Raw genomic sequence first — 23,553 nt, 5'->3', positions numbered from 1 at the left:
GGTTGTGGACTTTTAGGGTAATGTCTCCATTCAAAATCATACGGAAGTGGGTGAAGTATTGGGCTAAGTTTATCCCTTATGGATGTACAAGGTCTTGTGGCATTTCTTGTTTGAACAGGAGCAGAGAAATTCTCTGTAACATCTTGGTCCTTGTTTATTCCTCAAGACAGATCAGCTTATCGCTTGTTATTTGTAGGAGTTTGATGTGCACAAATTGCTTGTCGTATTCCCTACATTAAAACAGAGGACTACAACTTTTAAAAGGAACTTCATTGGCCGTAAAGTACTTTGGAAGGTTTGAAGATTATAAGTTATATTTTCATATATCTAAACAGCATCAATGGGTTATCGTGGATCCATTAAAATTGTGGCTGGGTGTTTGCTTTGAATTTTTTTTCCATGACTCCAAAGAAAGATTGCTTTGTAAATAAAAATCAACATACTTTTATGGCATACCACACTCAGTAGGTAAGAGGAATATTAAATGATTCTGTACTAAAGATGTTCTGTTATATAACTAGTTTATTTTTGAATTACACACATCATATAAACAGAATACTCAATGACTGCTGAACAGAATATGAAAAGTTATTCCATTAAAATTCTTAGGTTGACTGACAATTTCCTGCTATTTTAGGTGTGTCAGAAGAGAAACTACAATTAAACAAAAACATTGTATTGCAAAGTTGGTTACAGAAGTTTTGCTTTTAATCCATACGAGCTTTTAATGTTCTGGTGGTGATCTTGTCTTTTTCGCTGTAAAGAAGAAAACACAGGTAAGATAATAGAATGTAACAAGGAGGATGACTGCCTCTTCCATTATAAACAAAGCTTGGCAGTCAGAGGATAATCCAGCTGGGAAAGGATCCAGAGGGTTTATGTTCGAGCCTGTTAGTTGTCATGATCTGGCATACAAAAGGAGTGGTGTAAGCAGATTTTCAACATTCAAAAGGGAACTGGGTATATTTGGAAAGAGGTGTGGAGATACAGTAATTAAACTTAGAATTCAGCACCACTCAGGCCAAACCTGGCACTTGTAGAGCTGTTCAGAGTGGGGACAGGCACAATGGGCCAGATAGCCTACTTCTATATCATGCTGATCTAAACAAAACAATGTTCCACCTACACCCATGTTTGTTTGTCTTAATGAAGTGCATTGCCATTAATACATCTGCAGGAAGTTGTCAGGTTGTTGTTGAAGCAGTTTGCCAGATTACAGCAAATTCAATCTGAGACTGGGAACAAAGAAAATGATTCCATAGGAAAGATGTTTTTTAACTTGAAAGGGTTCAGAAATGCCAGGATTGGAGAGTTTGAGCTATAGGGAAAGGCTCAATAGGCTGGGGATATTTTCCCTGGATGTTGCAGGCTGAGAGGTGACCTTATAGAGCTTACAGAGGGCATATATTTAAGAAGAGAGGGAAAAGATTTGAGACACACTGAAGGGCAATCTTCTCACAGGGCAGTGCATGTATGGAATGAGCTACCAGAGGAGATGGGTACAATCACAACACTTAAAAGGCATCTGCTTGGGTACATGAATAGGAAGGGTTTAGAGGGATATGAGCCAAATGTTGGTAAATGGGTCTAGATTAGTTTAGAACATTTGGTCAGTGCAGACAAGTTGGACCGAAATGTCCGATGCTGTGTTGTATGACTCTATACTCACTGTCTTTCTTGATTGAATGAAATGTTCCTGAGCTGAACAACAATGAACTGAACAGGGACCAGACAATAAGGCCATTCAGCCCATTGAGTCTGCTCTATCATTCAATCATGGCCGATATTTTCTCAACTGCATTCTCCTGTCTTAAATACCATCACTGGCTTGGCTTCCGCAGCTCTCTGCAGGAATGAGTTCGACAGATTCACTCCCCTCTGACTAAAGAAATTCTTCCTCATCTCCGTTCTAAAGGATCGTCCCTTCACTCTTAAGCTTTGCCCTCCAGTCCTAGTCTCTCCTACAAATGAAAACATTTTCTCCACATCCACATTACTGTGTAATTTTCAATCGGGTCTTACCTCATCCTTCTAAACCAAGTGTAGACCAACAGTCCTCAACCACTCAAAGTATGACAAGCCATTCATCCCCAGGATCATTCTTATTAACCTCCTATGGGCTCCTGCACCAGCATATCCTTCTTTAGACATATGACCCAAAACTGCTCCCAATATTCCAAACAGCCAGAGCCTCAGCAATGCATCTCTGTTCCTGTAGTATAGCCCTTTTGAATGCCAACATTGTATCTGCCTTCCTTACTACCAAAATAACCTTAAGAGAATCTTGAACCAGAATTCCCAACGCCCTTTGTGCTTCAGACTTCTGAAGCCTTTCCCCATTTAGAAAAAGTCTATACCAGTTCTTCCAACCAAAGTGCCTAACCTCTAACTTTCCCACATTGTATTCCATTTGCCATTTCTTTGTTCATTCTCCTAGCCTGTCCAAGTCCTGCAGCCTCCTCACTTCCTCAACACTACCTGTCCCTCCACCTGCCTTTGTGTCATCTGCAAACTTAGCAACAACACCCTCAGTTCCTTCATTCTGATCTTTAATGTAAAATGTGAATAGTTGTGGTCCCACAATTGACACCTGCAGAACCTCTAGTTACCTGCTGCCATCTTGAAAAAGACCCCATTATCCCCACTCTCTGCCTGTCAGCCAATCCCCTATCCTCGGCGGCACCTCATCATTGGCCTTCTGGAAATCCAAATAGATTACATGCACTGGCTCTCCTTTGACTAACTTGTTCATTATCTCAAAGAATTAACAGATTTGTTTCATGACCTCCCCTTAATGAAGCTGTGCTGGCTCAGCCCTATTTTACCATGCAATTCCACATACTCCACAATCCTGGAACCTAGCTCTGACTATCCTACAGCCTGCTCCATTGAGCTAACTACCACAGACATATCCCAGACCCAGCAAAGGCTACTTCCCTGGCATTTGCTGAAAACTGTCCCAGTTGGGGCCTTGACCGTTGTACAAGTCAGAGATCCTTTATCTGAAAATGTCAGACCCAACTGGTTTTCAGATACATATCTACAATAAACATTTGGGCCCGCTGCAAAAGACTCTTCAGTTTCGGATGTGCAAATAAAAAGATTTAAAAACTAAAGGGCTCCCAACCTGTAAATGACTGCCCACACTTAGAAAGCTTTCCTAGTAGCTGAGTTATGTCAGGAGTCATCATGACGTGGCTCCCTATCTCCAGTTGTTCTGGACTGCCTGCCACTGCAAGCCCAGGAAAACTTCACTCTCTACATGAAGAAATTCCATCTCATTGCAGTTCTTAAAGATCTTATTCTGAGACTTTGCTCCTTAAAGTTAAGGCTTCCCATGCAGGGGAAAGAGTCTCATAGCACTGTCAAGAACATTATGTTTTGATAAGATTACTTATTTTCTAATCTCTAGAGAAAACACGTCTAATCTACTCAATCTTCCCTCCTAGGATAGTCACCTTATCCTCTGAGTCAGTTTAGTGAATAACGTGCAATAATTAAGTACTGTACATGTAAAAAACTTATGCTACTGTTTGTATCTACTCTTGTCGAGAGATCTGTTGTTATAGTGCATGCTCCTCTGTCTTGTGCAATCCTCACAACTACTGTGACTCTTCTGCAACCACTCCGATATGTCCATCAGTCAACAATGCCCAGCCTGCCTGACCTTTCTAATATGCTGTCCTCCACTTCACCCTTTAGAAGAGATTGCTGTAGCCTTTCAACTCTGATCAAAACAAGAAAATACCAGTTATTTTCCTGGATGTTATTCTTAAAAAGTCTTCCTTTTGATCTGGCAATTTCAACAAGACCATAAATAGGAACAGGGCTAAGCCGTTCAACCTCCCGAAACTGGGAGGTTCAATAGGATCATGGCTGATTTAAAAGCACCCTGTTCATTTATGATTTGTACATGGAAATTTTAGCATCCTCATTACAAAGACCTCTATTTTCTTCCACAAACCTTCATTAGTGGCCAAGTTACTGAGTCTACTGGAAAGTTGATTGTATGAAGCATCTTCGGAGCTTCCTTGTTAACATATCCCTTCATTGTCACAAAATTACTTCAGACTACCCCTTATCCTTCTATCTCCTATAGAAGGAGCTATTACACACACACACACCTATCTCACTGGGGCTCTAACTCAAACTTACACTTGGTTAAGTCACATACATGGATATATATCACAAATTCTCTTCCCTATGAACTACTATCAGCCAGCAAGTCAAATGGATTGATTTTGTTCATGCACTGCCTTCTAGCAACCCAGCAGTGTAAATACTTTTGATAGCACACAGTTTTAATACATATGGAAACTAACTTTCTGCCATTATACAGTCATAGAGATGTACAGCACGGAAACAGACCCTTCGGTCCAATTCGTCCATGCCAACCAGATATCCCAACCCAAACTAGTCCCACCTGCCAGCATCCGGCATATATCCCTCCAAACCCTTCCTATTCATATATCCATCCAGATGCCTTTTAAATGTTGCAATCATACTAGCCTCCACCACTTCCTCTGGCAGCTCATTCCATATAAGTACCATCCTTTGCGTGAAAACGTTACCCCATAGATTTAGGGTGAGGGGGGAAAAATATAAGAGAGATCTATGTCCTGGACACCCCCACCCCAGGGAAAATATTTTGTCTATTTACCCTATCCATGTCCCTCATGATTTTATAAACCTCTAAGGTCACCCCTCAGCCTCCGACTCTCCAGGGAAAACAGTCCCAGCCTATTCAACCTCTCCCTATAGGTCAAATCCTCCAACCCTGGTAACATTCTTGTGAATCTTTTCTGAACCCTTTCAAGTTTCACAATATCCTTCCAATAGGAAGGAGACCAGAATTGCATGCAATATTCCAAAAGTGTCCTAACCAATGAACTGTACAGCCGCAACATGACTTCCCAACTCCTGTACTCAATACTCTGACCAATAAAAAAGCATACCAAACACCTTCTTCACTAACCTATCTACCTGCGACTCCACTTTCAAAAAGCTATGAACCTGCACTCCAAGGTCTCTTTGTTCAGCAACATTTCCCAGGCCCTTACCATTAAATGTATAAGTCCTGCTAAGATTTGCTTTCCCAAAATACAGCACCTCTCATTTATCTAGATTAAACTCCATCTGCCACTTCTCAGGCCATTGGCCCATTTGATCAAGATCCTGTTGTAATCTGAGGTAACCTTCTTCACTGCCTACTACACCTCCAATTTTGGTGTTATCTGCTAACTATACCGCTTATGATCACATCCAAATAAAATGAAAAGTACTGGACCTAACACCGATCCTTGTGGCACTCCACTGGTCACAGGCCTCCAGTCTGAAAGACATCCCTCCACCACCACCCTCTGTCTTCTACCTTTGAGCCAGTTTTGTATCCAAATGGCTAGTTCTCCCTGTATTCCATGAGATCTAACCTTGCTAACCAGTCTCCCACAGGGAACCTTGTCGAACGCCTTACTGAAGTCCATACAGATTACGTCCACTGCTCTGCCCTCATCAATCCTCTTGTTACTTCTTCAAAAAACTCAATCAAGTTTGTGAGACATGATTTCCCACGCACAAAGCCATGTTGACTATCCCTAATCAGACCTTGCCTTTCCAAATACATGTACATTCTGTCCCTCAGGATTCCCTCCACCACTGATGTCAGGCTCACTGGTCTATAGTTCCCTGGCTTGTCCTTACCAGCCTTGTTAAACAGTCATTAACCTGCTTATGTTAAATAAACACATATGGAAAGCATTTGCAAAAACTGAAACTTAACTTTCAGTCAAGTTGTAACTAACTGCACAGAATGTTCCAAACTTACATAATGTGAACGATGACACCCATACCAGATACAGCATCTCTATCCACAGCATTCAGCATAGCCTGAGATATGGTTTCAAACAGATCATCTGGTTTCTGAAATGGAAACATTCATTTGGTATGTTAGCATAGAACACAAATGCTGTTATTTCTTTCCCGAATGGGTGCATTTGATTTGCTTCAAAGGGACAGAGGAAGCACTCAGGTGTGCAGTAGAGTGCCCCTAGGAAGGCCACCTCATGCCCTTCAAAAGTTTGATGTTACCTAGAATAGAAGTTCAGGGTCTGGCTATTCATGCACTGAAATAGCATTTGGGACCTGTTGAACTTTTGCATATTTTATGAAAACAGACAGCCTAAGCCATCCAAGATTTCATACCTGTAGCACAGCAGTCCCCTTTTAACAAAATATTGAATGTCATTCTTGTGATAGATATAACAACTCCATACCTGTCTACTGGTTCAGTTGGTAATAGATACCATCTGATGGATCACTGAGCCATACAATTCACAAAAGTCTCAAGCTCGGATTTAGCTGATGTGTAAGTGATTAGAAACAGTGCTATTGCCTCAATGCTTCTGTCTTGGTGGGATGGGAACTGGTTCAAGGTCAGGACAAGTGAATGTTTTCTCAACACAGACTGTCCAAGTTCATAAGAAAATGACACGTTTGTTTTCCCTGGAGCGTTGGAGACTGAGGGGTGACCTTATAGAGGTTTACAAAATTATGAGGGGCATGGATAGGGTAAATAGGCAAAGTCTTTCCCTGGGGTCGGGGAGTCCAGATCTAGACGGCATATATTTAGGGTGAGAGGGGAAAGATATAAAAGAAACCTAAGAGGCAACTTTTTCACGCAGAGGGTGGTACGTGTATGGAATGAACTACCACAGGATTTGGTGGTGGCTGTTACAATTGCAACATTTAAGAGGCATTTGGATGGGTATATGAACAGGAAGGGTTCGGAGGGATATGGGCCGGGTGCTGGCAGGTGGGACTAGATTGGGTTGGGATATCTGGTCGGCATGGACAGGTTGGACCGAAGGGTCTGTTTCCATGCTGTACATGACTCTATGACTCTAAGTACTGGAAAGGTAACAGTCTCAGTGGAAGTTTCTCAGTGTAAATCATTGCCTTCAGCAACAGAGAGCATCAGGCTAGGGGATAGGGAACAGCACTTAGAGAAGTATCATAGTACATAGAGGGTCAGCTGTAAAAGAATCCTAATGCAGGTGAAGTTCAGTACCAGCTCAACCATTTGACAATCATTCTGGTGCTAAATTAAACACATCTTTTGTTGGAAGGCGTGCCATTTAATCCTGAAGGCTTGTTTTCAATTAATCCTTCCCACAAGGTCAGAATAATAGCAATGCACAGAGATGACCACACGGCTGAGACTGAAGATTGGATAATGCTATTATTTTAGAATTGGATCCATGCTGTTCTCAAAGAAGACAGAAAGTGTATTCACAAAAAAAATACAACTAGCATTGGCGAGTTTTGAGAAGATTTGTAGCTCAGTTTGAGGTCTGGATGGAAGTTTGCTCGCTGAGCTGGAAGGCTAACTTTCAGACGTTTTGTCACAATACTAGGTAACATTATCACTGGAGACTCACTGATGATGTTACCGAGTACGGTGACGAAACATCTGAAAATGAACTTTCCAGCTCAGCGAGCAAACTTACATCCAAAACTAGCATTCTTTGCATTCACCTCAGGCAATCAACAGGTCAAAGTGCGAAAGCCTTAGTGCAAAGAGACAAGCAGTACTCACCATGTCTGGTTCCCAAAGGGATTCACACATCCCATACATTTGTTCTGAGCACGTTCCACTGACCACAAAGTCTTCAGTCTCCATTGGGCAGCCAATTAAGTCAAGCGAACAAATAAATGGTTGGTAGGTTTTTGGATCAAGACCTGCAATCACTGGTTCAACATAGTATGGGCCAAATCTGTGAAGGTTGAAAGTAATAATGAGAAAACAAATCCACACATAAGTGCATTGTTATAAGAGACAGAGACCCAGGCTTCACCAAGTTGAATAAGGCAATTGAGGGACAGTGTACAACATAGGGCCTATTATACAGTTTTAATGTCCCAGTTCAGACAGACAACTGCAGCACCCAATGGCAGATCCATAGCAGTACAGCTCAACCCCACCCTCAGCAGGACCACACTGGTAAATCACACCAGTTACAGGCCACAATAGTTCCTTATCTGTTATTAGGAGTTAGATTTTGGAGATCTCAAAAACCAATAAGGACTCAGTATATTTTACATAAGCTGCTTATAGTATACAAATTGGAAACCAATTACAGAGTGATAAATGTTTATTGTACATTATGTTTGTGTGTGGCAGTTAGTAATGCAACCTCACACCTGAGAATCAGACAATACCATGGTGTACAACATTAACCATTGCATCATGAGTTTGGAATATTTAACCTACCGTCGCTCATAGAGGAGATTTGAGACCATGCTCATAAATGTTTTTGGTTTGATCTGTCTGCCTTCTTTCAATTCATACAGGTTCAATCTGAACTTGAGTCGCTGTGAGCTAGAAAATAAAATGAGAGTAAGCATTAACAGTAGTGAATAACTTTAACCCATAAAGGGAGACAATATTCAACTTGCACTGAGGAAGTCAGAAAAAGTATTCACTAACTGTTGTGATATCTGACAGGTTATTCTGAAATGCAGAAGTCTATACATTTGGAAATGGAGCAAACCAGATCTTATGTAAACTCTTTTCAAAAGAAAAGGTCTGTTAGCTTGTAGGCTGTTGGCAAATTTCTGATCAGCTCCCATGTCGACTCCAAAATTTAAGTTCTCATTAAAATAAAATAATCTACTTGGGATTATATTGGTTCCATCACCAGCACTGCCAGAGCTTTCCTGCTTTCAAAGAGACCAAAAATAACATAACGCAGTTTAGACATTTCACAGAGTTGTAATCAGAAGGATAATTATTGTGATTCTCCAACTCTTGACCTGTTGAACATTTCCCAGTCCCTTCATCCTATCACTGGATGCTGAGCCTTTCCTTTGTCTGGGGACTAAGCTCTTTAATTCTCTTTTAAAACGCCTCCTGTCTCTCATCCTTTCTCGTTTTCAGATCCTCCATAACATCTATCCCTTTGTCCAAGCATTCAGAAATCCGTTAATATTGCTCCTTAGTTACAATATTAACTTTTGTTTGACAAGTCTTCTGTAAGTACCTTGTTTTCCTACATTCAATACGTTGTAAACAAATTGTTGCACTTAACAGAGTCACATAAAGAGGACTGGCACAGGATTCAGTGCCATGATCTTCAAGAACAATAAATTTTGGAAAATGGAAACTCCCATTGAGTGATTTCTTTTTCATATGCAAAACATTTTGGTGCAGCAACAAAGTATGAAATAAAAGCAAACAAGAAGCCACTAGTTGGGTGGAATGGAGTTAGGTTACAGATCAATCACGTTCTCACTGAATGGTGTCAGATAAGGCTCATGGGTTGAACATCTGACCCTAGTTTCTACCTTCCGCCATTTCCCAACAAGGCTGACTTTCAACTATCTGCTGAAGTAGAATCGAAAAATGTGGCACTGGAAAAGCACAGCAGGTTAGGTAGCATCTGAGGAGCAGGAGAGTTGACGTTTTGGGCATAAGCTCTTTCATCAGAAATGTGGAGGGGGAAGGGGACAGAGATAAATAGGGGGATGGGGCTGGGAGGGCAGAAGGTAGCTGGGAAGACAATAGGTGGATGTAGGCAGGGGGTAATAATGATAAGTCGGTGGGGAGGGTGGAGTAGACAGGTTGGAAGGAAGATGGAATGGTAAGACAGGTCAAGAGGGCGGTGCCAAGTTGGAGGGTTGGATCTGGGATAAAGTGGTGGAGGAAAGGGGTGAGATTTGGAAACCAATGAAGTACTCCAACAAGTTCCAAAGTTGTGCAAGTACTGCTCAGATGGTCAATACCGCTGCTCGTAAGCAATTTAACAGTGTAGAAATGAAAAAACAGGAGGCCTGGTTATACAGGTGCCACTCTCACTCTGCTGCCTCACCGAGTAATGCGTTAATCATAAACAAACACCAAAAGCGAGGGCCTACTCCATTACAACTGGGCAGAGACAGTCAAACTCGTCTCAGCTAAAGTTCAATTTAAATAGCAACTCGAGAAAATGGGATGCCAGATTGCAACTAGGGGCAGGAACACAAGTTGATTTTACTCTTCTTAATGTATGGCCTAACAGATCAACTGCACACATTCCAGCCCCACCTCGGGATAACACTTTGATTGCAACATTTCAGAGATTGCAGGTGAGTCCTTGTGCGCTCATTTCACACATCTCCAAAGTCTTTATTCACTTGATGGTGGTAGCATTCCTACCCCTGGGCCAGAAGGTCCAGGTTCAAGTCCCATCCACCCTGAACATGTGTGGATCTAAACAGGTTGATTAAAATGATTATGTACTCCTATTCAGTTGTCATCGCCTAACACAGGTAAAACCTGCGCCCACACCTCCTCCCTCACCTCCATCCAAGGCCCTAAAGGAGCCTTCCACATCCATCAAAGTTTTACCTGCACATCTATCAATATCATTTATTGTATCCGTGGCTCCCGATGCGGTCTCCTCCACAGTGGGGAGACTGGATGCCTCCTAGCAGAGCGCTTTAGGGAACATCTCCGGGACACCCACACCAATCAACCACACCGCCCTGTGGCCCAACATTTCAACTCCCCCTCCCACTCTGCCAAGGACATGGAGGTCATGGGCCGCCGCTCCCTTACCACCAGACGCCTGGTGGAAGAACGCCTCATCTTCCGCCTCGGAACACTTCAACCCCAGGGCATCAATGTGGACTTCAACAGTTTCCTCATTTCCCCTTCCCCCACCTCACCCCAGTTCCAAACTTCCAGCTCAGCACTGTCCCCATGACTTGTCCTACCTGCCTATCTTCTTTTCCACCTATCCACTCCACCCTCCCCCTGTCCCCGACCTATCACCTTCATCCCCTCCCCCACTCACCTATTGTACTCTATGCTACTTTCTCCCCACTCCCACCATCCTCTAGCTTATCTCTCCAAGCTTCAGGCTCTCTGCCTTTATTCCTGATGAAGGGCGTTTGTGCGAAATGTCGATTTTACTGCTCCTCGTATGCTGCCTGAACTGCTGTGCTCTTCCAGCACCACTAATCCAGAATCTCCTAACACAGCACAAACTGAAAATCAAATTTGCAAATTCATAGCTTATGTAACTCTAATCACTGGAGGAACTAAATGAGGTCTTGGGGAGCTGCGTTTAAATTGATTTTAAAATGATTACTTCAGCATACTTATTGTCACATAACCAGAAGTGCAACTGTTGTAGCAAAGAAACAGTTTCCACCTTAAGTAGACAATAGTGTGTACTCAAGGAATGAGTGCTCAGGAGTGCTGCCTTTCAAACCCACTCTGTCATCCAATTTGAATTCCATTTTCCAGACCTATCCCACCCCTTACCATCACTGCCCAAGAAACCATCAGTCCCACTCTTGAATATACTCAAAGATTGAGCATCCACAACTGTCAAAGAAAGAATTTCAAAGATTCAGAATATTTTGAAACGTTTTCTCTTCCCTTGTTGTCTTCAATCTTTAATATCTCACCCTGGCATGAGACCTGGTTCTCGTCTTCCCAGCCAGGAGAAACGGCCTCTCAGATTCAAATGCATCAAGCCCTGTAGGTTACATATTTATAATGAGATCACCTCTTATTCTAAACTCCAGAGAATACAGACCCTTTCTACTCATTGTCTCCTCATAAGACAACTCTGTTGTGAACTGTTAGAACTGTTCAGTGCAGAATATGGGTCAAGTATCAACAATGTGAATTGGTATCTTTAATACTTGCATTTTTCAGAAAATCTAGGGAAATCAAATCAGAAAGGACGAGGTAATAGAAACAGTGCAGATACGATGAGCTGAATGACCTCATTCTATACTGTAACGATTCTGTGAAATTCTGTCACCTGAACTACAGACCTCTCCAAGTTCTCTCTACTCTCCTTCACTCAAAGATCTCTTTTGCTGGAGAGCCAGTACCTTGCCAAAGAGGCTATTCTTCACACTTATTACCAGTGCTGCGAACAACCACATACTGTACTTCGCTTATACAAAGCATCACTTCACTTGACATGAATTTTATAGCATGATTCACTACATTGGAATTGGGGAAGATTATCCCTTCAAATAAGCACAGGTAACAAAATCTGGTACTCCTGAATCCCTAACTGGTTTACCTGCTCCCTTTATTGAAATGGATAACCCAAGATAGACCTGAACTGGCCAATCTACTGTCTAACTGAGGACATAGAGTCATAGAGATGTACCATCTTAACCCTTAAAGATCAAACAGCTAATCTCTGTCAGCATACTTACACCGTCTGTACATCTGTGCCGAGACCAGCCAGTCCAATAAATAACCTTTCACCCATTGGGAAGATTTTCTGGAAGTCAGTCGTCACCAACTGTGCCTGAATTCCAAACCGTCTGTCAGCTGCTATTGCCACACAATCTTTACCCCGCATGGCCATAACAGCCCCACCATTATATGACATGTGCGACTGTTGGAAGAGAAGGAAAAACAAGTTAGGAACTCCTACAATGCTTGATTTTTTTTGTATTTCGTCACATATACTTTAGGCAATAGTGGGCAGATGGGAAAGATTGTGTCACAATTGAATTGTGTCAGGAGTACTCGTTCCGTGGTCAATAATTCCTGCAATGTGTCTTGAATTCAGTGTCTCTGGCCCAGATGCTGCGAATGGAGCCACAAGACCTCTGCAGCATTTGATGGGTGAATCCATCTCACCACAATTCTGAATCATGATTAAGTAAAAAGTTAAAGTCAATGTATTTATTATTTAAAAAGCATATTACTGAACACTATGATTTTTGAGGCATCGAAGAAAAATGTTTATAAAATCCAGTGGGTAACAGTTAATGCATTACGCTGCCTGGCAAGATTCTTTCATTAAAATATCTTGAGAAAATATAAGTAATAGAGCAGGTTGAGAAAGCTTTAGGATATGGGATCCTGGGCTTTCTAACAAGAGACAGAAATTAAATAAACAAGAAGCTTACGGTAAAACTTTATAAAACAAATTCGGCTTAATAGGAAATTGAATCCTTTTGTGAGCACCGTGCATAAGGAAGAAGGGAAAAGCATTAAAGAGACAATGCAGATAAGATGTCAAAAAAGAATGGTTCCAGAAATAAGACAGCAGATAAACTAAAGAGCCTGGGAGGTATTTAATTCTGCTACAGAAATACACCAGTACACCATGCTAAAGCTATCAAGAAGTCATGCAAATCTACACAAATCTGAATTTGTTTTTAATTCAGTAGGTTGGTCAGAAAAAGAGAGAAATTTATCAAGCTGTAAAATGGAGCAAAAAGTCAAGTCAAAAAGTCAACTGCAAACATAGGTAAAAACAATGACTGCAGATGCTGGAAACCAGATTCTGGATTAGTAGTGCTGGAAGAGCACAGTAGTTCAGGCAGCATCCGAGGAGCAGTAAAATCGGCATTTCGCACAAAAGCCCTTCATCAGGAATAAAGGCAGAAAGCTTGAAGCGTGGAGAGATAAACTAGAGGAGGGTGGGGGTGGGGAGAAAGTAGCATAGAGTACAATAGGTGAGTGGGGGAGGGGATGAAGGTGATAGGTCAGGGAGGAGGGTGGAGTGGATAGGTGGAAAAGAAGATAGGCAGGTAGGACAAGTCATTGGGACAGTGCTGAGCTAGAAGTTTGGAACTAGGGTGAGGTGGGGGAAGGTGAAATGAGGAAAATTTTGAAGTCCACATTGATGCCCTGGGGTTGAGGTTTTCCGAGGCGGAAGATGAGGTGTTCTTCCTCCAGGTGTCTGGTCGTGAGGGAGCGGCGGTGAAGGAGACCCAGGACCTCCATGTCCTCGGCAGAGTGGGAGGGGGAGTTGAAATGTTGGGCCACAGGGCAGTGTGGTTGATTGGTGGGGGTGTCCCGGAGATGTTCCCTAAAGCGCTCTGCTAGGAGGCGTCCAGTCTCCCCAATGTAGAGGAGACCGCATCGGAAGCAACGGATACAATATATGATATTAGTGGATGTGCAGGTAAAACTGCGGAAGGCGGAAAGAGGTGGGGAGGGAAATATATTCCTGGTGGTGGGGTCTGTTTGGAGGTGGCAGAAATGTTGCCGGATGATTTGGTTTATGCGAAGGTTGATAGGGTGTAAGGTGAGCACCAGGGGCGTTCTGTCCTTGTAACTGCAAACATAGTGGAAGAGGTACTGTTGAATCCAGACATTAAGGCCTTAAAATCCTAAAGGAACGCTTCTTCAGGTAAAATAGATCATAATAGGTAAATTAAAGGATACTTTAGCCTTATGCAGAAAAGAAAAATAAATTATTATCGAGAAAAGATCCTAAAACTATAGTGGAACAGCCTCTAATGAATTAGTACCTTTAAAAAAAGGGATCTAAAATTCCTGTGGCACCCCTTTAGGTGAAGAAAGACAAATAATGATTGTAATAAAATTACCCGAATCTTCTTAAGGTTTAAAATGAAACTTAAATAATATAAAATCTTGGTTTAAAAGTGAAAGTAAAGGCCACATTAATCAGGTCAGGCCTGGCTCGCTCCAATGTGCAAATTAAACAAGCTGTAAATCGGTGCAAAAAGAACTATATTTTTGACTACTTTCCCTTTTTATCACTCACCATTCTGCCTAGTTGTCGGTCGAATCAAATACAGTAATTTTTACAATATTTTCCTAACTTCCAGACCAAAAAAAATTAAAATTAATCTCCACTTCCAGCTTCTGGCTGCCGCTCCCCCAAACTTGATGCGCAAACTAATCCCGCCTCCTGACCTGTATGATTGGCCCACCCGTGCTAATAGGCTCTTTGATTGGTCTACTGTTCCGTCTGTCAGCGCCGCCACGGAAGTATGTTTGGTTTCACGGTGCCGGGTGATGGGGAAGGAAAATGACCAGTCACGGCGTGCGGGCGGGCCCTGGGGTGGGAGGCATGCCGGGATAGTGGAGGTCCAGTCTGTAAGAGAAGGGAGGACAAAGGGAGCAAAGAGTGTGTGGAAAACATTATTGATGTTGTGACTGGGGAGGGACGAAAAAAACACAATTTAGCAGAGTGTTTCATTTAATAATGCGCAGAGGGGTTTGTATTTCCAAAAATAAATGACATTTATATCAAATCATATTCAATAAAATATGCATTTGCGTTTATTTTAAAAGATCCTTAATTCCAACAAAGAAATGCTGACAACTATGAACCTTAGATGCACCAACTCACTAACTAAAACTTATATTAATAGGAAACATCTGATGTAGAAGACAAAGAGGAACCTAGATGCATTCCTACGAAAACCAACCTCCCACGTCCCCATACAGTTTCGGGGAAGAACGCCTGACGGATGTGTGGAAGCAATGAGACAAAAAAAGAGAGCAGATCAGGTGAATGGGGTCAGACATGTAACATTTCCATATCTATCATTCGAAAGGGGCATGTTCGTTGTTGCAGTCCTTCAAAGGTGGTGCACAAACTAAAACTATCTTGAGAACTGGTCACTGCAGAGATCTTTAAACGACAAAGAAAGGTTCATTGTCCATTAAAGAGGCATCCCTCCAGCTGGCAGTAACAATCCTAGTCATTTTAAAAATAGTGTTTCCGTTTCATTATGACTGGGCGATATAAATCTTGTTTAACATAAGAAAATCAAATGTTAGCAGTAGGCCGATAAATCATAACCTAACATTTAATATTGGTACATCAGGAGACAACGGACAATTATGCCACTGCACTCTCCCAGTGTTTATGTTGATTCAAATTAGCAAATTCTGCTAAACAGTTATAAAAGTTAAATATATTGGAACAATATGAGTGAAGCTGGGTACAAAATGTAACAACGTAGAAGTTATTTGTTCCAGCAATACTAGGGAAAAATGGTAACGATGACGGTGTTAAGTGTAAACTACAATTCTTGCCCTGTTTATATTCAGGGCTATTTAATAGTCATTATGCAGCAGTGTGTTTTTTTTTAGAAAATAATCAAACCATCTCGTTGACAATATGCAGTTGCTATAATATTATAATTAGTTACAAAATTATCATAAATCACGCCTGATGCCAATTAGTCAATCATTGAAATAAATTCAAGCTCACGCTTAATAAGTAGTTTTTCAGTTTGACTGAGAATTAATACCTTTAAATGATGCACGCAGGTCCAGTTGCATGCTGGAATCTGCCCTTGGCCCAGAAACGTGGTTACCTCCACTGTCTTGGTACAATTTAAACATGCATACTCACGTAGAATTAATAGGTATAATTCAAAGAACATATGGGCGGAAGTAATCCATTAAGAATGCTTTCCGCTTTCATTTGACTAGTTTATGTTAAAATTAAGTAATCTCTTGTTAATTTAGACACAGGTTTGTCGAAAGGACCACTATCCTGTGAATATCAACTAAAACTTCGGGCTTTGATAAAGAACGATTTTCATTCCAGAAGAGGAGTGAAATTGAAGAGATTTAGTGACACTTCACTCTGCAGACTAGGAATTGACCATAAATGGCTGTAAAATGATGATTTCAATCCTGGTTGATAGTTTTGGGCCTACTTACTGGAACACACTAGGCTATTTTCCCGACTTCGGTTTTGAAGTCAGTTCTTATATTAAGTTTAGTAGAGAGTGTAATTTTCCTGAAGGGACAGCACTAGTTTAACCCAGAGTCTTATTTGAGGGATTAATATTTGTGGAAGCAGATAGCTTGTATTGGGAGCAGATAAGGTTAAGTTAGGTAATACTCTAACTGGGATTTTATCCGTTGCCACATTCTGTGATTGTGATGTTTCATTGGCTCATGCTGTACTGAAAATATTATCTAATGGAAAATGGACCAAACTTGGATTCAAGCATGTTTCTGAGACCCATAACGTTTTAATAGCATGTTATAATTTGTGGTTTTACCACTGTAGTATGGAGCATTGATTAAAAGGTTAGGGAGATAATTATCCGTTTAATCTTGACAAAATGGTATTGAGATTGTTAAAGTCTGTGATGTAAATATTTACTGTAATGTTCCAACATATAGCAAATACAGTTTGCAGAATTCATGTCCTTTTTTAAAAAAAAGTGCAGTTACACAATTTTTTTAAAAAAGTAATGGTTTTACAACTTGTTTTCTATTTTAACGGAATTTGGAACATGTTAAATGCAAAATGTGCCGAAATACCTGATGAAACGAACATCCAGTATCACTCTGAAATGTTACCTGTTTATTGCCGCTGCACCAATTGGAATTCTCCTCGGAGTGTAGCTATACAAAAGTAATCAGGGGATGGTGGTTATGTCATGCGTCGACGAAAAGCCACTATATTTCCAAAGGACAACCGTAAAAGCTCAGATAATTAAGATCCTTCCTGATAATCTGCGGAGCAGGGAGGGCAGAAATACACAAGGGTTTTAAACTGATTTTTAGGGTTTGTCGTTGCAACATGAGAACTGAGCATTTCTGGTCCCTTTTGAGTGCCAGACGAGTGAAAGCTGATGCACGTGTGTAATGTGTGTTGCTACAATACGGATCTTGTTTTTCATTTGTACCAAGGAATCGATGCATCGATTTACAAGGTGGGTGAGTGCAACAATTCGGAAAACTTCTTGGCTGAAAGCTGCAAACAACAGACGCAGAATCTGCCCATAAAATATCCGGGATTTCTTGACCACGTATTTGGATTCCATATGTTGCTTGTGAATAGATTTCCTGTGCAGTTAACTCTCTCTTCCCCTTGTTATACCCAACAAGCGACATGTGTCCCCAGTGTACATGATTCAGACGACATGCAAAGTTATGTATGCAGCACAGTGGAAGGGGTTTACTTTTACTCAAACTCCACGCTGCAAAAATGGAAGTCGAGAGTCATCGTCATGTCGCCCTTTCCTTCACCAGCGGGGCAGAAAGGCTGAAAAATGCCTTGGGCATTATTCATCAATAATAGTGGGAAAATGTTGTCAATTGCAGCCGTTTTCAGTCCTATATGTTGCGAAATAACTATTTTTTTTTCCAATCGACTATAATCCCAAAATAGGACCCTTTTCATGTTTTAGCCAAGCCCAATAGAAAATTGGCCTGACGGCTATATTCGCCCCACTGTTAAATTCCCCTGCCTGGTATACCAGGTTCTGACTTCAACTGTTATTTTTGCTCTTCTGCAACCCCTATCACAATACCTGCTGCTGAAACCAGTGTTACCATTGAAAATTACCATTTGCACCGTGGAGGAGGGATGTAAAAAGACAAGTGAAGGAGGTGTTACGGGGTTTGGTGTTCCATTCCATCCTGCAATGGACGCTCGAAATTATGTAGCCTGCAGTGTCTATATATAAACACACAATAAAAATAAAGCTGCAACACAGATCGTCGCCAAAATGACGCCCGAACGATTAGATTACAGCTCCCTGGGAAACATTTGGAATAATGCCAACTGATTCATAATTATGTAAAGCAGCTCCAAACCAGACGCCAGGCTGGTCGGCGTTTTATTTAAACGTGGTGAAAAAGTCTGGGGTCACCTTGATCGTTTAATTGGATGTTATTGCATTAGGTCGTCGTAACAATCGACACTAAACCAGTCACTGGCCACTTTCCATCGATTTGGAAGAAATCAAGGAAGACGTTACTGACCATTCTCGGTAAAACGACCAGAGAGTGTCAGCGGTAAATTCCAACACATGTCAGACTTAAAGGGCTGTGCTGGAGTCTATTTGTGTCACGCATGAGGGTTTTCAACCAAATTATTAAAGGAGTATTCGCTGCCCTTGGGGCTTCCAATCTATCAACAATTAGGATTCCCTGAATAACTTGGGAAGCCTTGCAGATTATTTTTATTAGAAAAAAAAACTTGTCTTTCTTTTCTCGATGCTATTCTACTCGGAATTATGAAATCTTTTTACTCCTCGAAACAAAATTAAATATCGACAGTTGTTTGCGATTCCATGAGATGACTGGACATTTTATTCTTGTATATATTTATAGACGAATGTATTTTCAGTTCATTTTCAATGCAGATTCCAAACGCAAGTTTGAACAGGAATAACTAGTATTCTTAAGTTGGTACAAACGCTGCGCCAATTTCGAGCATGCAAACTCCAGGCTAAGGCCCTTGCTGTAAGTCATTGCTTAAACTGGTACTGTGTGTGAAATACATTTCATCGTTATGTACCAAGCTGGGTATGTGATCCAGTAACAGGCACATTTAAAGCATTGAGACGTTTCCAGAGTCTCGGATTGGAGTTTTCACCGTTCAAATTGGTGTAGTTTTATTGAGTCCGCTTGCTGTGTCCTCGGGCTCTCCAGAAGGCTGGAATTTTCTGGCTTTCATTATAGTTGATCTGGAAAGTATCCGGGTGAACCGTGTACAATAGCAAGTGTTCATGTATCACCCCACACCAAATAAGTCCTCTGAAATAGAGGATGAGGCAATACTGACGTACAGAGCCAAACCAGGCGTGGGGACGAGATAACCGAGAACTCATCCCCCAACCCCCCAGCGCAAGTATTGACGATGTACGCTTACGAACAAGTGATAGAGTCACAGAGGTCCACAGCACCATCCGCGCCGGACAAAAACATCCACCTAACTATGCTAATCTGATTTTCTACAACTTGACCGTAGTCCTGGATGCCTTGGCATCGCAAATGCACAGCTAAATACTTCTTAAAATGTCTTAACGGTTTCTCCCTCTACCGCCCTTACAGGCAGTTAGCTCCAGGTTCCCACCACTCTCTGGGTGAAATGTTTTTTCCTCACAACTCCTCTAAACTTTCTGCCCCTTGCCTGTGAGATGGTATGGAGAGAGTGAGGGAGGGCGAGAGAGAGAGACAGGGGAGGGGCTCTCGGAAATTGATATGTTCATCCATTGATACATCATTCTAGTCCCCCACTGACATCATAATGCATCGCATTTCCTCAATGTCGCAAGTTTCCAATTTGGAATGTTGTGACTCGTGACCATTCATCTCCAAAGTGTCCAGCAAATCCCCCCGCCCCCCTAGAGTAATGGCTTGGTTGATATACTTGTGGGGGCATCTCTGCATTCACGCAAACTCCACAACAACTTGTCATGACATGGCGCCTCTAATTTAACGAAACATCCCAAGGCACTTAGTAGGAGCATTATAAAACGAGGCTGACAGGTTCTGCTCCTCGGATGCTGCCTGAACTGCTGTGCTCTTCCAGCACCACTAATCCAGAATCAGGTAACCAAATAAGGAAAGATTAGGTCAAAGATTAGGCTAAACAGGTGGGTTGCAAAGATCATTTGGAAGGAAGAAAGCGAGGCAAAGAGGCAGGGAGGTGTAGGAAGTGAATTGCAGATCTTGAGACTTAGGCAACTAGGGTCATACCGTTAGCGTGCCTTCCATTAACATAATTGCAAATCTGTTTCTTTATTCCTCAAAAATACCAGCACGAGGAAATTTAAAAGCGATGACGCCACGCTTGAAATCCTGACATTTCTTCAAAACCCTACCCAGTCTCTATCTTACCCGAGGCCTCAAATAATGATTTACATCGACAACAAAGGAAGTAGGTTTTCAGTTCCGTTTACACCTTCATATGTCAACCCGTGTCGATGTTACACTTTCAATACATTCACAACAAAGGCCGGCACAGAATGCTTTACTCACAACATGTTACGTATTTTAAGAGCTTATTCTCGACAACCTTTATACACAAGCATTGACCAAGGCCAAAGAACTATTTTCTGTTAGGCGATGAATATTCAGTTTTCTTGGTGTTTGACACATCTCCTAATTTTGTGAAATTGCATGTATTTGTTCTAGGGTGGATAGGAAGAATGGGTTGTATATGACGGTTTTCAGCTCTGTCCAGTGTAAATCACGGCAAAATGATACTGTTTCATTGGCTGTGTTCTACAGAGTCTGAGAGGTCTGGCAGTTCGTTCATTTTATTGTTAAGCCCTCTCCCTCTCCGGATTTTTATCCTCACTTTCATGCTTTTTTAAAATATTGTTTCCTCTGTTCGATTCCTCCAAAACTTGCAACCCTCAAGCCACGACTTTGTGCTCATCATATAATCATGTAATTGTTAGGACACCACCCTCTTCCTCGCCTTCCCTCTGTAGCCCCGAAAATGTGGTGTGTTCTGATAATCGGCTGTTCAATTTTGTGAGCCACGTTGAATCTGGCTTCATTACACTGTCAGGCAGCGCCTGTCGGATCCTAACCACTTTGAGCACAACTGTCAACGCTCCTCTTAATCGTCCCTTCCCTGAGAAGAACAGGCCTGGGCTAAGGCCTTGCGAACATGAGTTCAAATTCCACCAGAGCAGCTACTGGGATGAATGATTCCGGACTACAACTCTCGGCTCAGACACGTTGACTGAAGCTATCATTGATTGTCGTGCAAACCCATTTGATTCATTAATGTCCTTGAGGGAATCCGCCATTCTTACCCAACCTGGTCAACATTCGAACAAGAAACAAGGGCAGGCCACTCGGCCCTTCTAGCCCATTCCGCCATTCAGTAAAGTCATGGCTGATCTGATATTAACCTCAACTCTATATTCCTGGATCGTTCACCCCACCCCCCTCCCCCCCCCCCCCCCACCCCCACCTTGGCAATCAATAATCTATCTACCTATGTTCACATTCAAATCATTTATATAAATGACGAAAGGTAGTGGACCCAGCACTGAGCCTTGTGGCACTCCACTGGTCACAGGTCTCGTCATTTATATAAATGATTTGGATATGAACATAGGAGGTATAGTTAGTAGTTTTGCAGATGACACCAAAATTGAAGGTGTGATGGATAGCGAAGCAGGTTACCTCAGATTAAAACAGAATCGTGATCAGATGGGTCAATGGGCTGAGGATTGACAGATGAAGTTTAATTTAGATAAATGCGAGATGCTGCTTTTCGGAAAGGCAAATCAGAGCAGGACCTTTGCAGGTCCTAGGGAGTGCTGCTGAAAAAAGAGACCTTGGAGCGCTGGGTCGTAGCTCCTTGAAAATGGAGTCGCAGGTAGATCGGTTAGTGAAGAAGGCGTTTGGTATGCTTTCCTTTATTGGTCAGAGAATTGAGAACAGGAGTTGGGAGTCATGTTGCGGCTGTACAGGACATTGGTTAGGCCACTGCTGGAATATTGCGGGCAATTCTATTCTCCTTCCTATCGGAAGATGTTGCAAAACTTGAAAGAGTTCAGAAAAGATTTACAAGGATGTTGCCAGGGTTTGAACTATAAGGAGAGGCTGAATAGATTGGGGCTGTTTTCCTTGGAGCGTCTGAGGCTGAAGAGTGATCTTATTGAGGTTTATGAAATCATGAGGGATATGGATAGGGTAAATAGACAAAGTCTTTTCCTTGGGCGGAACAGTCCAGAACCAGAGGGCATGGGTTTAGGGTGAGAGGGGAAAGATGAAAAAGAGACCTACGGGGCAACTTTTTCACTCAGAGGGTGGTACATGTATGGAATGAGCTGCCAGAGGAAATGGTGGAGGCTGGTACAATTGCAACATTTAAGAGGCATTTGGATGGGTATATGAATAGGAAGGGTTTGGAGGGATATTGGCCGAGTGTTGGCAAGTGGGACTAGATTGGGTTGGGATATCTAGTCGACATGGACGGGTTGGACCGAAGGGTCTGTTTCCGCGCTGTACATCTCTATGACTCTATGACTCTGCCCCAGGGGAAATTGCATGTGACTCCATGTCACCAGCAATGTAGTTGACCATGAAGCGCAGTGAGGGTTGACAACAATTGCAGCTTTGCCAGTGACACCCACATCCTAACAGAATTTTAAAAAGCAATACTGGAGATATGAAATTAAATAAGGAGATGATGGAAGAAACCTCAAAAGGTGTAGCAGCATCTGTGGAGAGAGAACCAGAGTTAACGTTTTGAATCCGATATGACGGAGAGTGCGGGTAAGTGGAATTGAAACCCATCAGCCATGATTAAATGGCGGTGTGGACTCGATGGGCCGAATGGCCTTGCTTCCTGTCTTATGGTCTTATGATCCTTCTTCAAAACTTCACAATACTCCAATTGAGGCTGGGCAAGCGCTTAAAGTAGGGTCATCATAATCTCCCCGCTTTTATATTCGATGCTCCTATTGACAACGCTCAACATCGTCTTTACTAATTTCATTAGCTGTATCAAGCCTGCTCTGGCCCTTGCTGTGATTTGGACACATGCTTCCATCTGATTCTGCGCCCCTTTACAATTTTCTACTGTGTAATATTGCCTCTACCCGTTCTTCGAAGCAAAATCAGTCACTTCACATTCCCCCTCATTGAAACGCATCTCGCACGTGTCCGTCTATTACACCAGCCTATCCATGTCCTTCTAAATTCACACCATTCTTCTCCCTGTTTGCAATACTCCCAGGTATTGTGGCCGCCTGTCAAATATCGTTCAGAGTCAAAGAGGTAAGATACAGTGAATTAATCCATTTGAATCCTTCAACAGCAACAAAAACCGGGGAAACGCAGATTGAGTAATAGCAGGGAACAAATGAAGCAAGTTCAATCAAATCCACTCCTTTGGGTGTCCAGAACATGGTCACACCATAGCGAGGTGCATGTGAAGGAAATGTGAACTTAAGGTTACCGATTTAATCGGAAAACAAAGAGTTGAAGGTTGACAATGAAATTCCACACAGACCTGCATTGTTGGCATTGCTCGTTCATTAGCA

At 42.1% G+C, this 23,553-nt stretch overlaps 1 protein-coding gene and 1 long non-coding RNA gene across 2 annotated transcripts; one reads left to right on the top strand and one right to left on the bottom strand.

Moving 5' to 3' along the window:
- Nucleotides 1-504: 504 nt before the first annotated feature.
- psmb3 (proteasome 20S subunit beta 3) lies at nucleotides 505-14,682 on the bottom strand. Its single transcript, XM_043674838.1, has 6 exons — nucleotides 14,538-14,682; nucleotides 12,223-12,407; nucleotides 8,270-8,377; nucleotides 7,595-7,772; nucleotides 5,825-5,919; nucleotides 505-756 (listed from the first exon to the last, which is right to left on the bottom strand). Exons 1-6 carry the CDS (start codon nucleotides 14,538-14,540, stop codon nucleotides 708-710), a joined length of 618 nt encoding a protein of 205 aa, XP_043530773.1. The 5' UTR covers nucleotides 14,541-14,682; the 3' UTR covers nucleotides 505-707.
- Nucleotides 14,683-14,909: 227 nt separating this feature from the next.
- On the top strand, nucleotides 14,910-18,786 carry LOC122539781. Its single transcript, XR_006309184.1, has 3 exons — nucleotides 14,910-14,993; nucleotides 15,151-15,289; nucleotides 17,441-18,786. It is a non-coding gene; the product is annotated as an uncharacterized LOC122539781 (long non-coding RNA).
- The last annotated feature ends 4,767 nt before the right edge of the window (nucleotides 18,787-23,553 follow it).

Source organism: Chiloscyllium plagiosum, chromosome 33, assembly GCF_004010195.1.
Source record: "Chiloscyllium plagiosum isolate BGI_BamShark_2017 chromosome 33, ASM401019v2, whole genome shotgun sequence".
Classification (NCBI taxonomy): Eukaryota; Metazoa; Chordata; class Chondrichthyes; order Orectolobiformes; family Hemiscylliidae; genus Chiloscyllium; species Chiloscyllium plagiosum.
This window is presented reverse-complemented; position numbering and strand designations above follow the sequence as displayed.

What these genes read in the sequence shown, in the direction of transcription:
- psmb3 (XM_043674838.1), bottom strand. An exon ending in GGCACAGATGTACAGACGGT is followed by an intron (nt 8,378 to 12,222) that starts GTAAGTATGCTG and finishes TTTATTTTCTAG; the next exon opens with CTCACAGCGACTCAAGTTCA. An exon ending in GGTGTCATCGTTCACATTAT is followed by an intron (nt 757 to 5,824) that starts GTAAGTTTGGAA and finishes TCTTCTTTACAG; the next exon opens with CGAAAAAGACAAGATCACCA.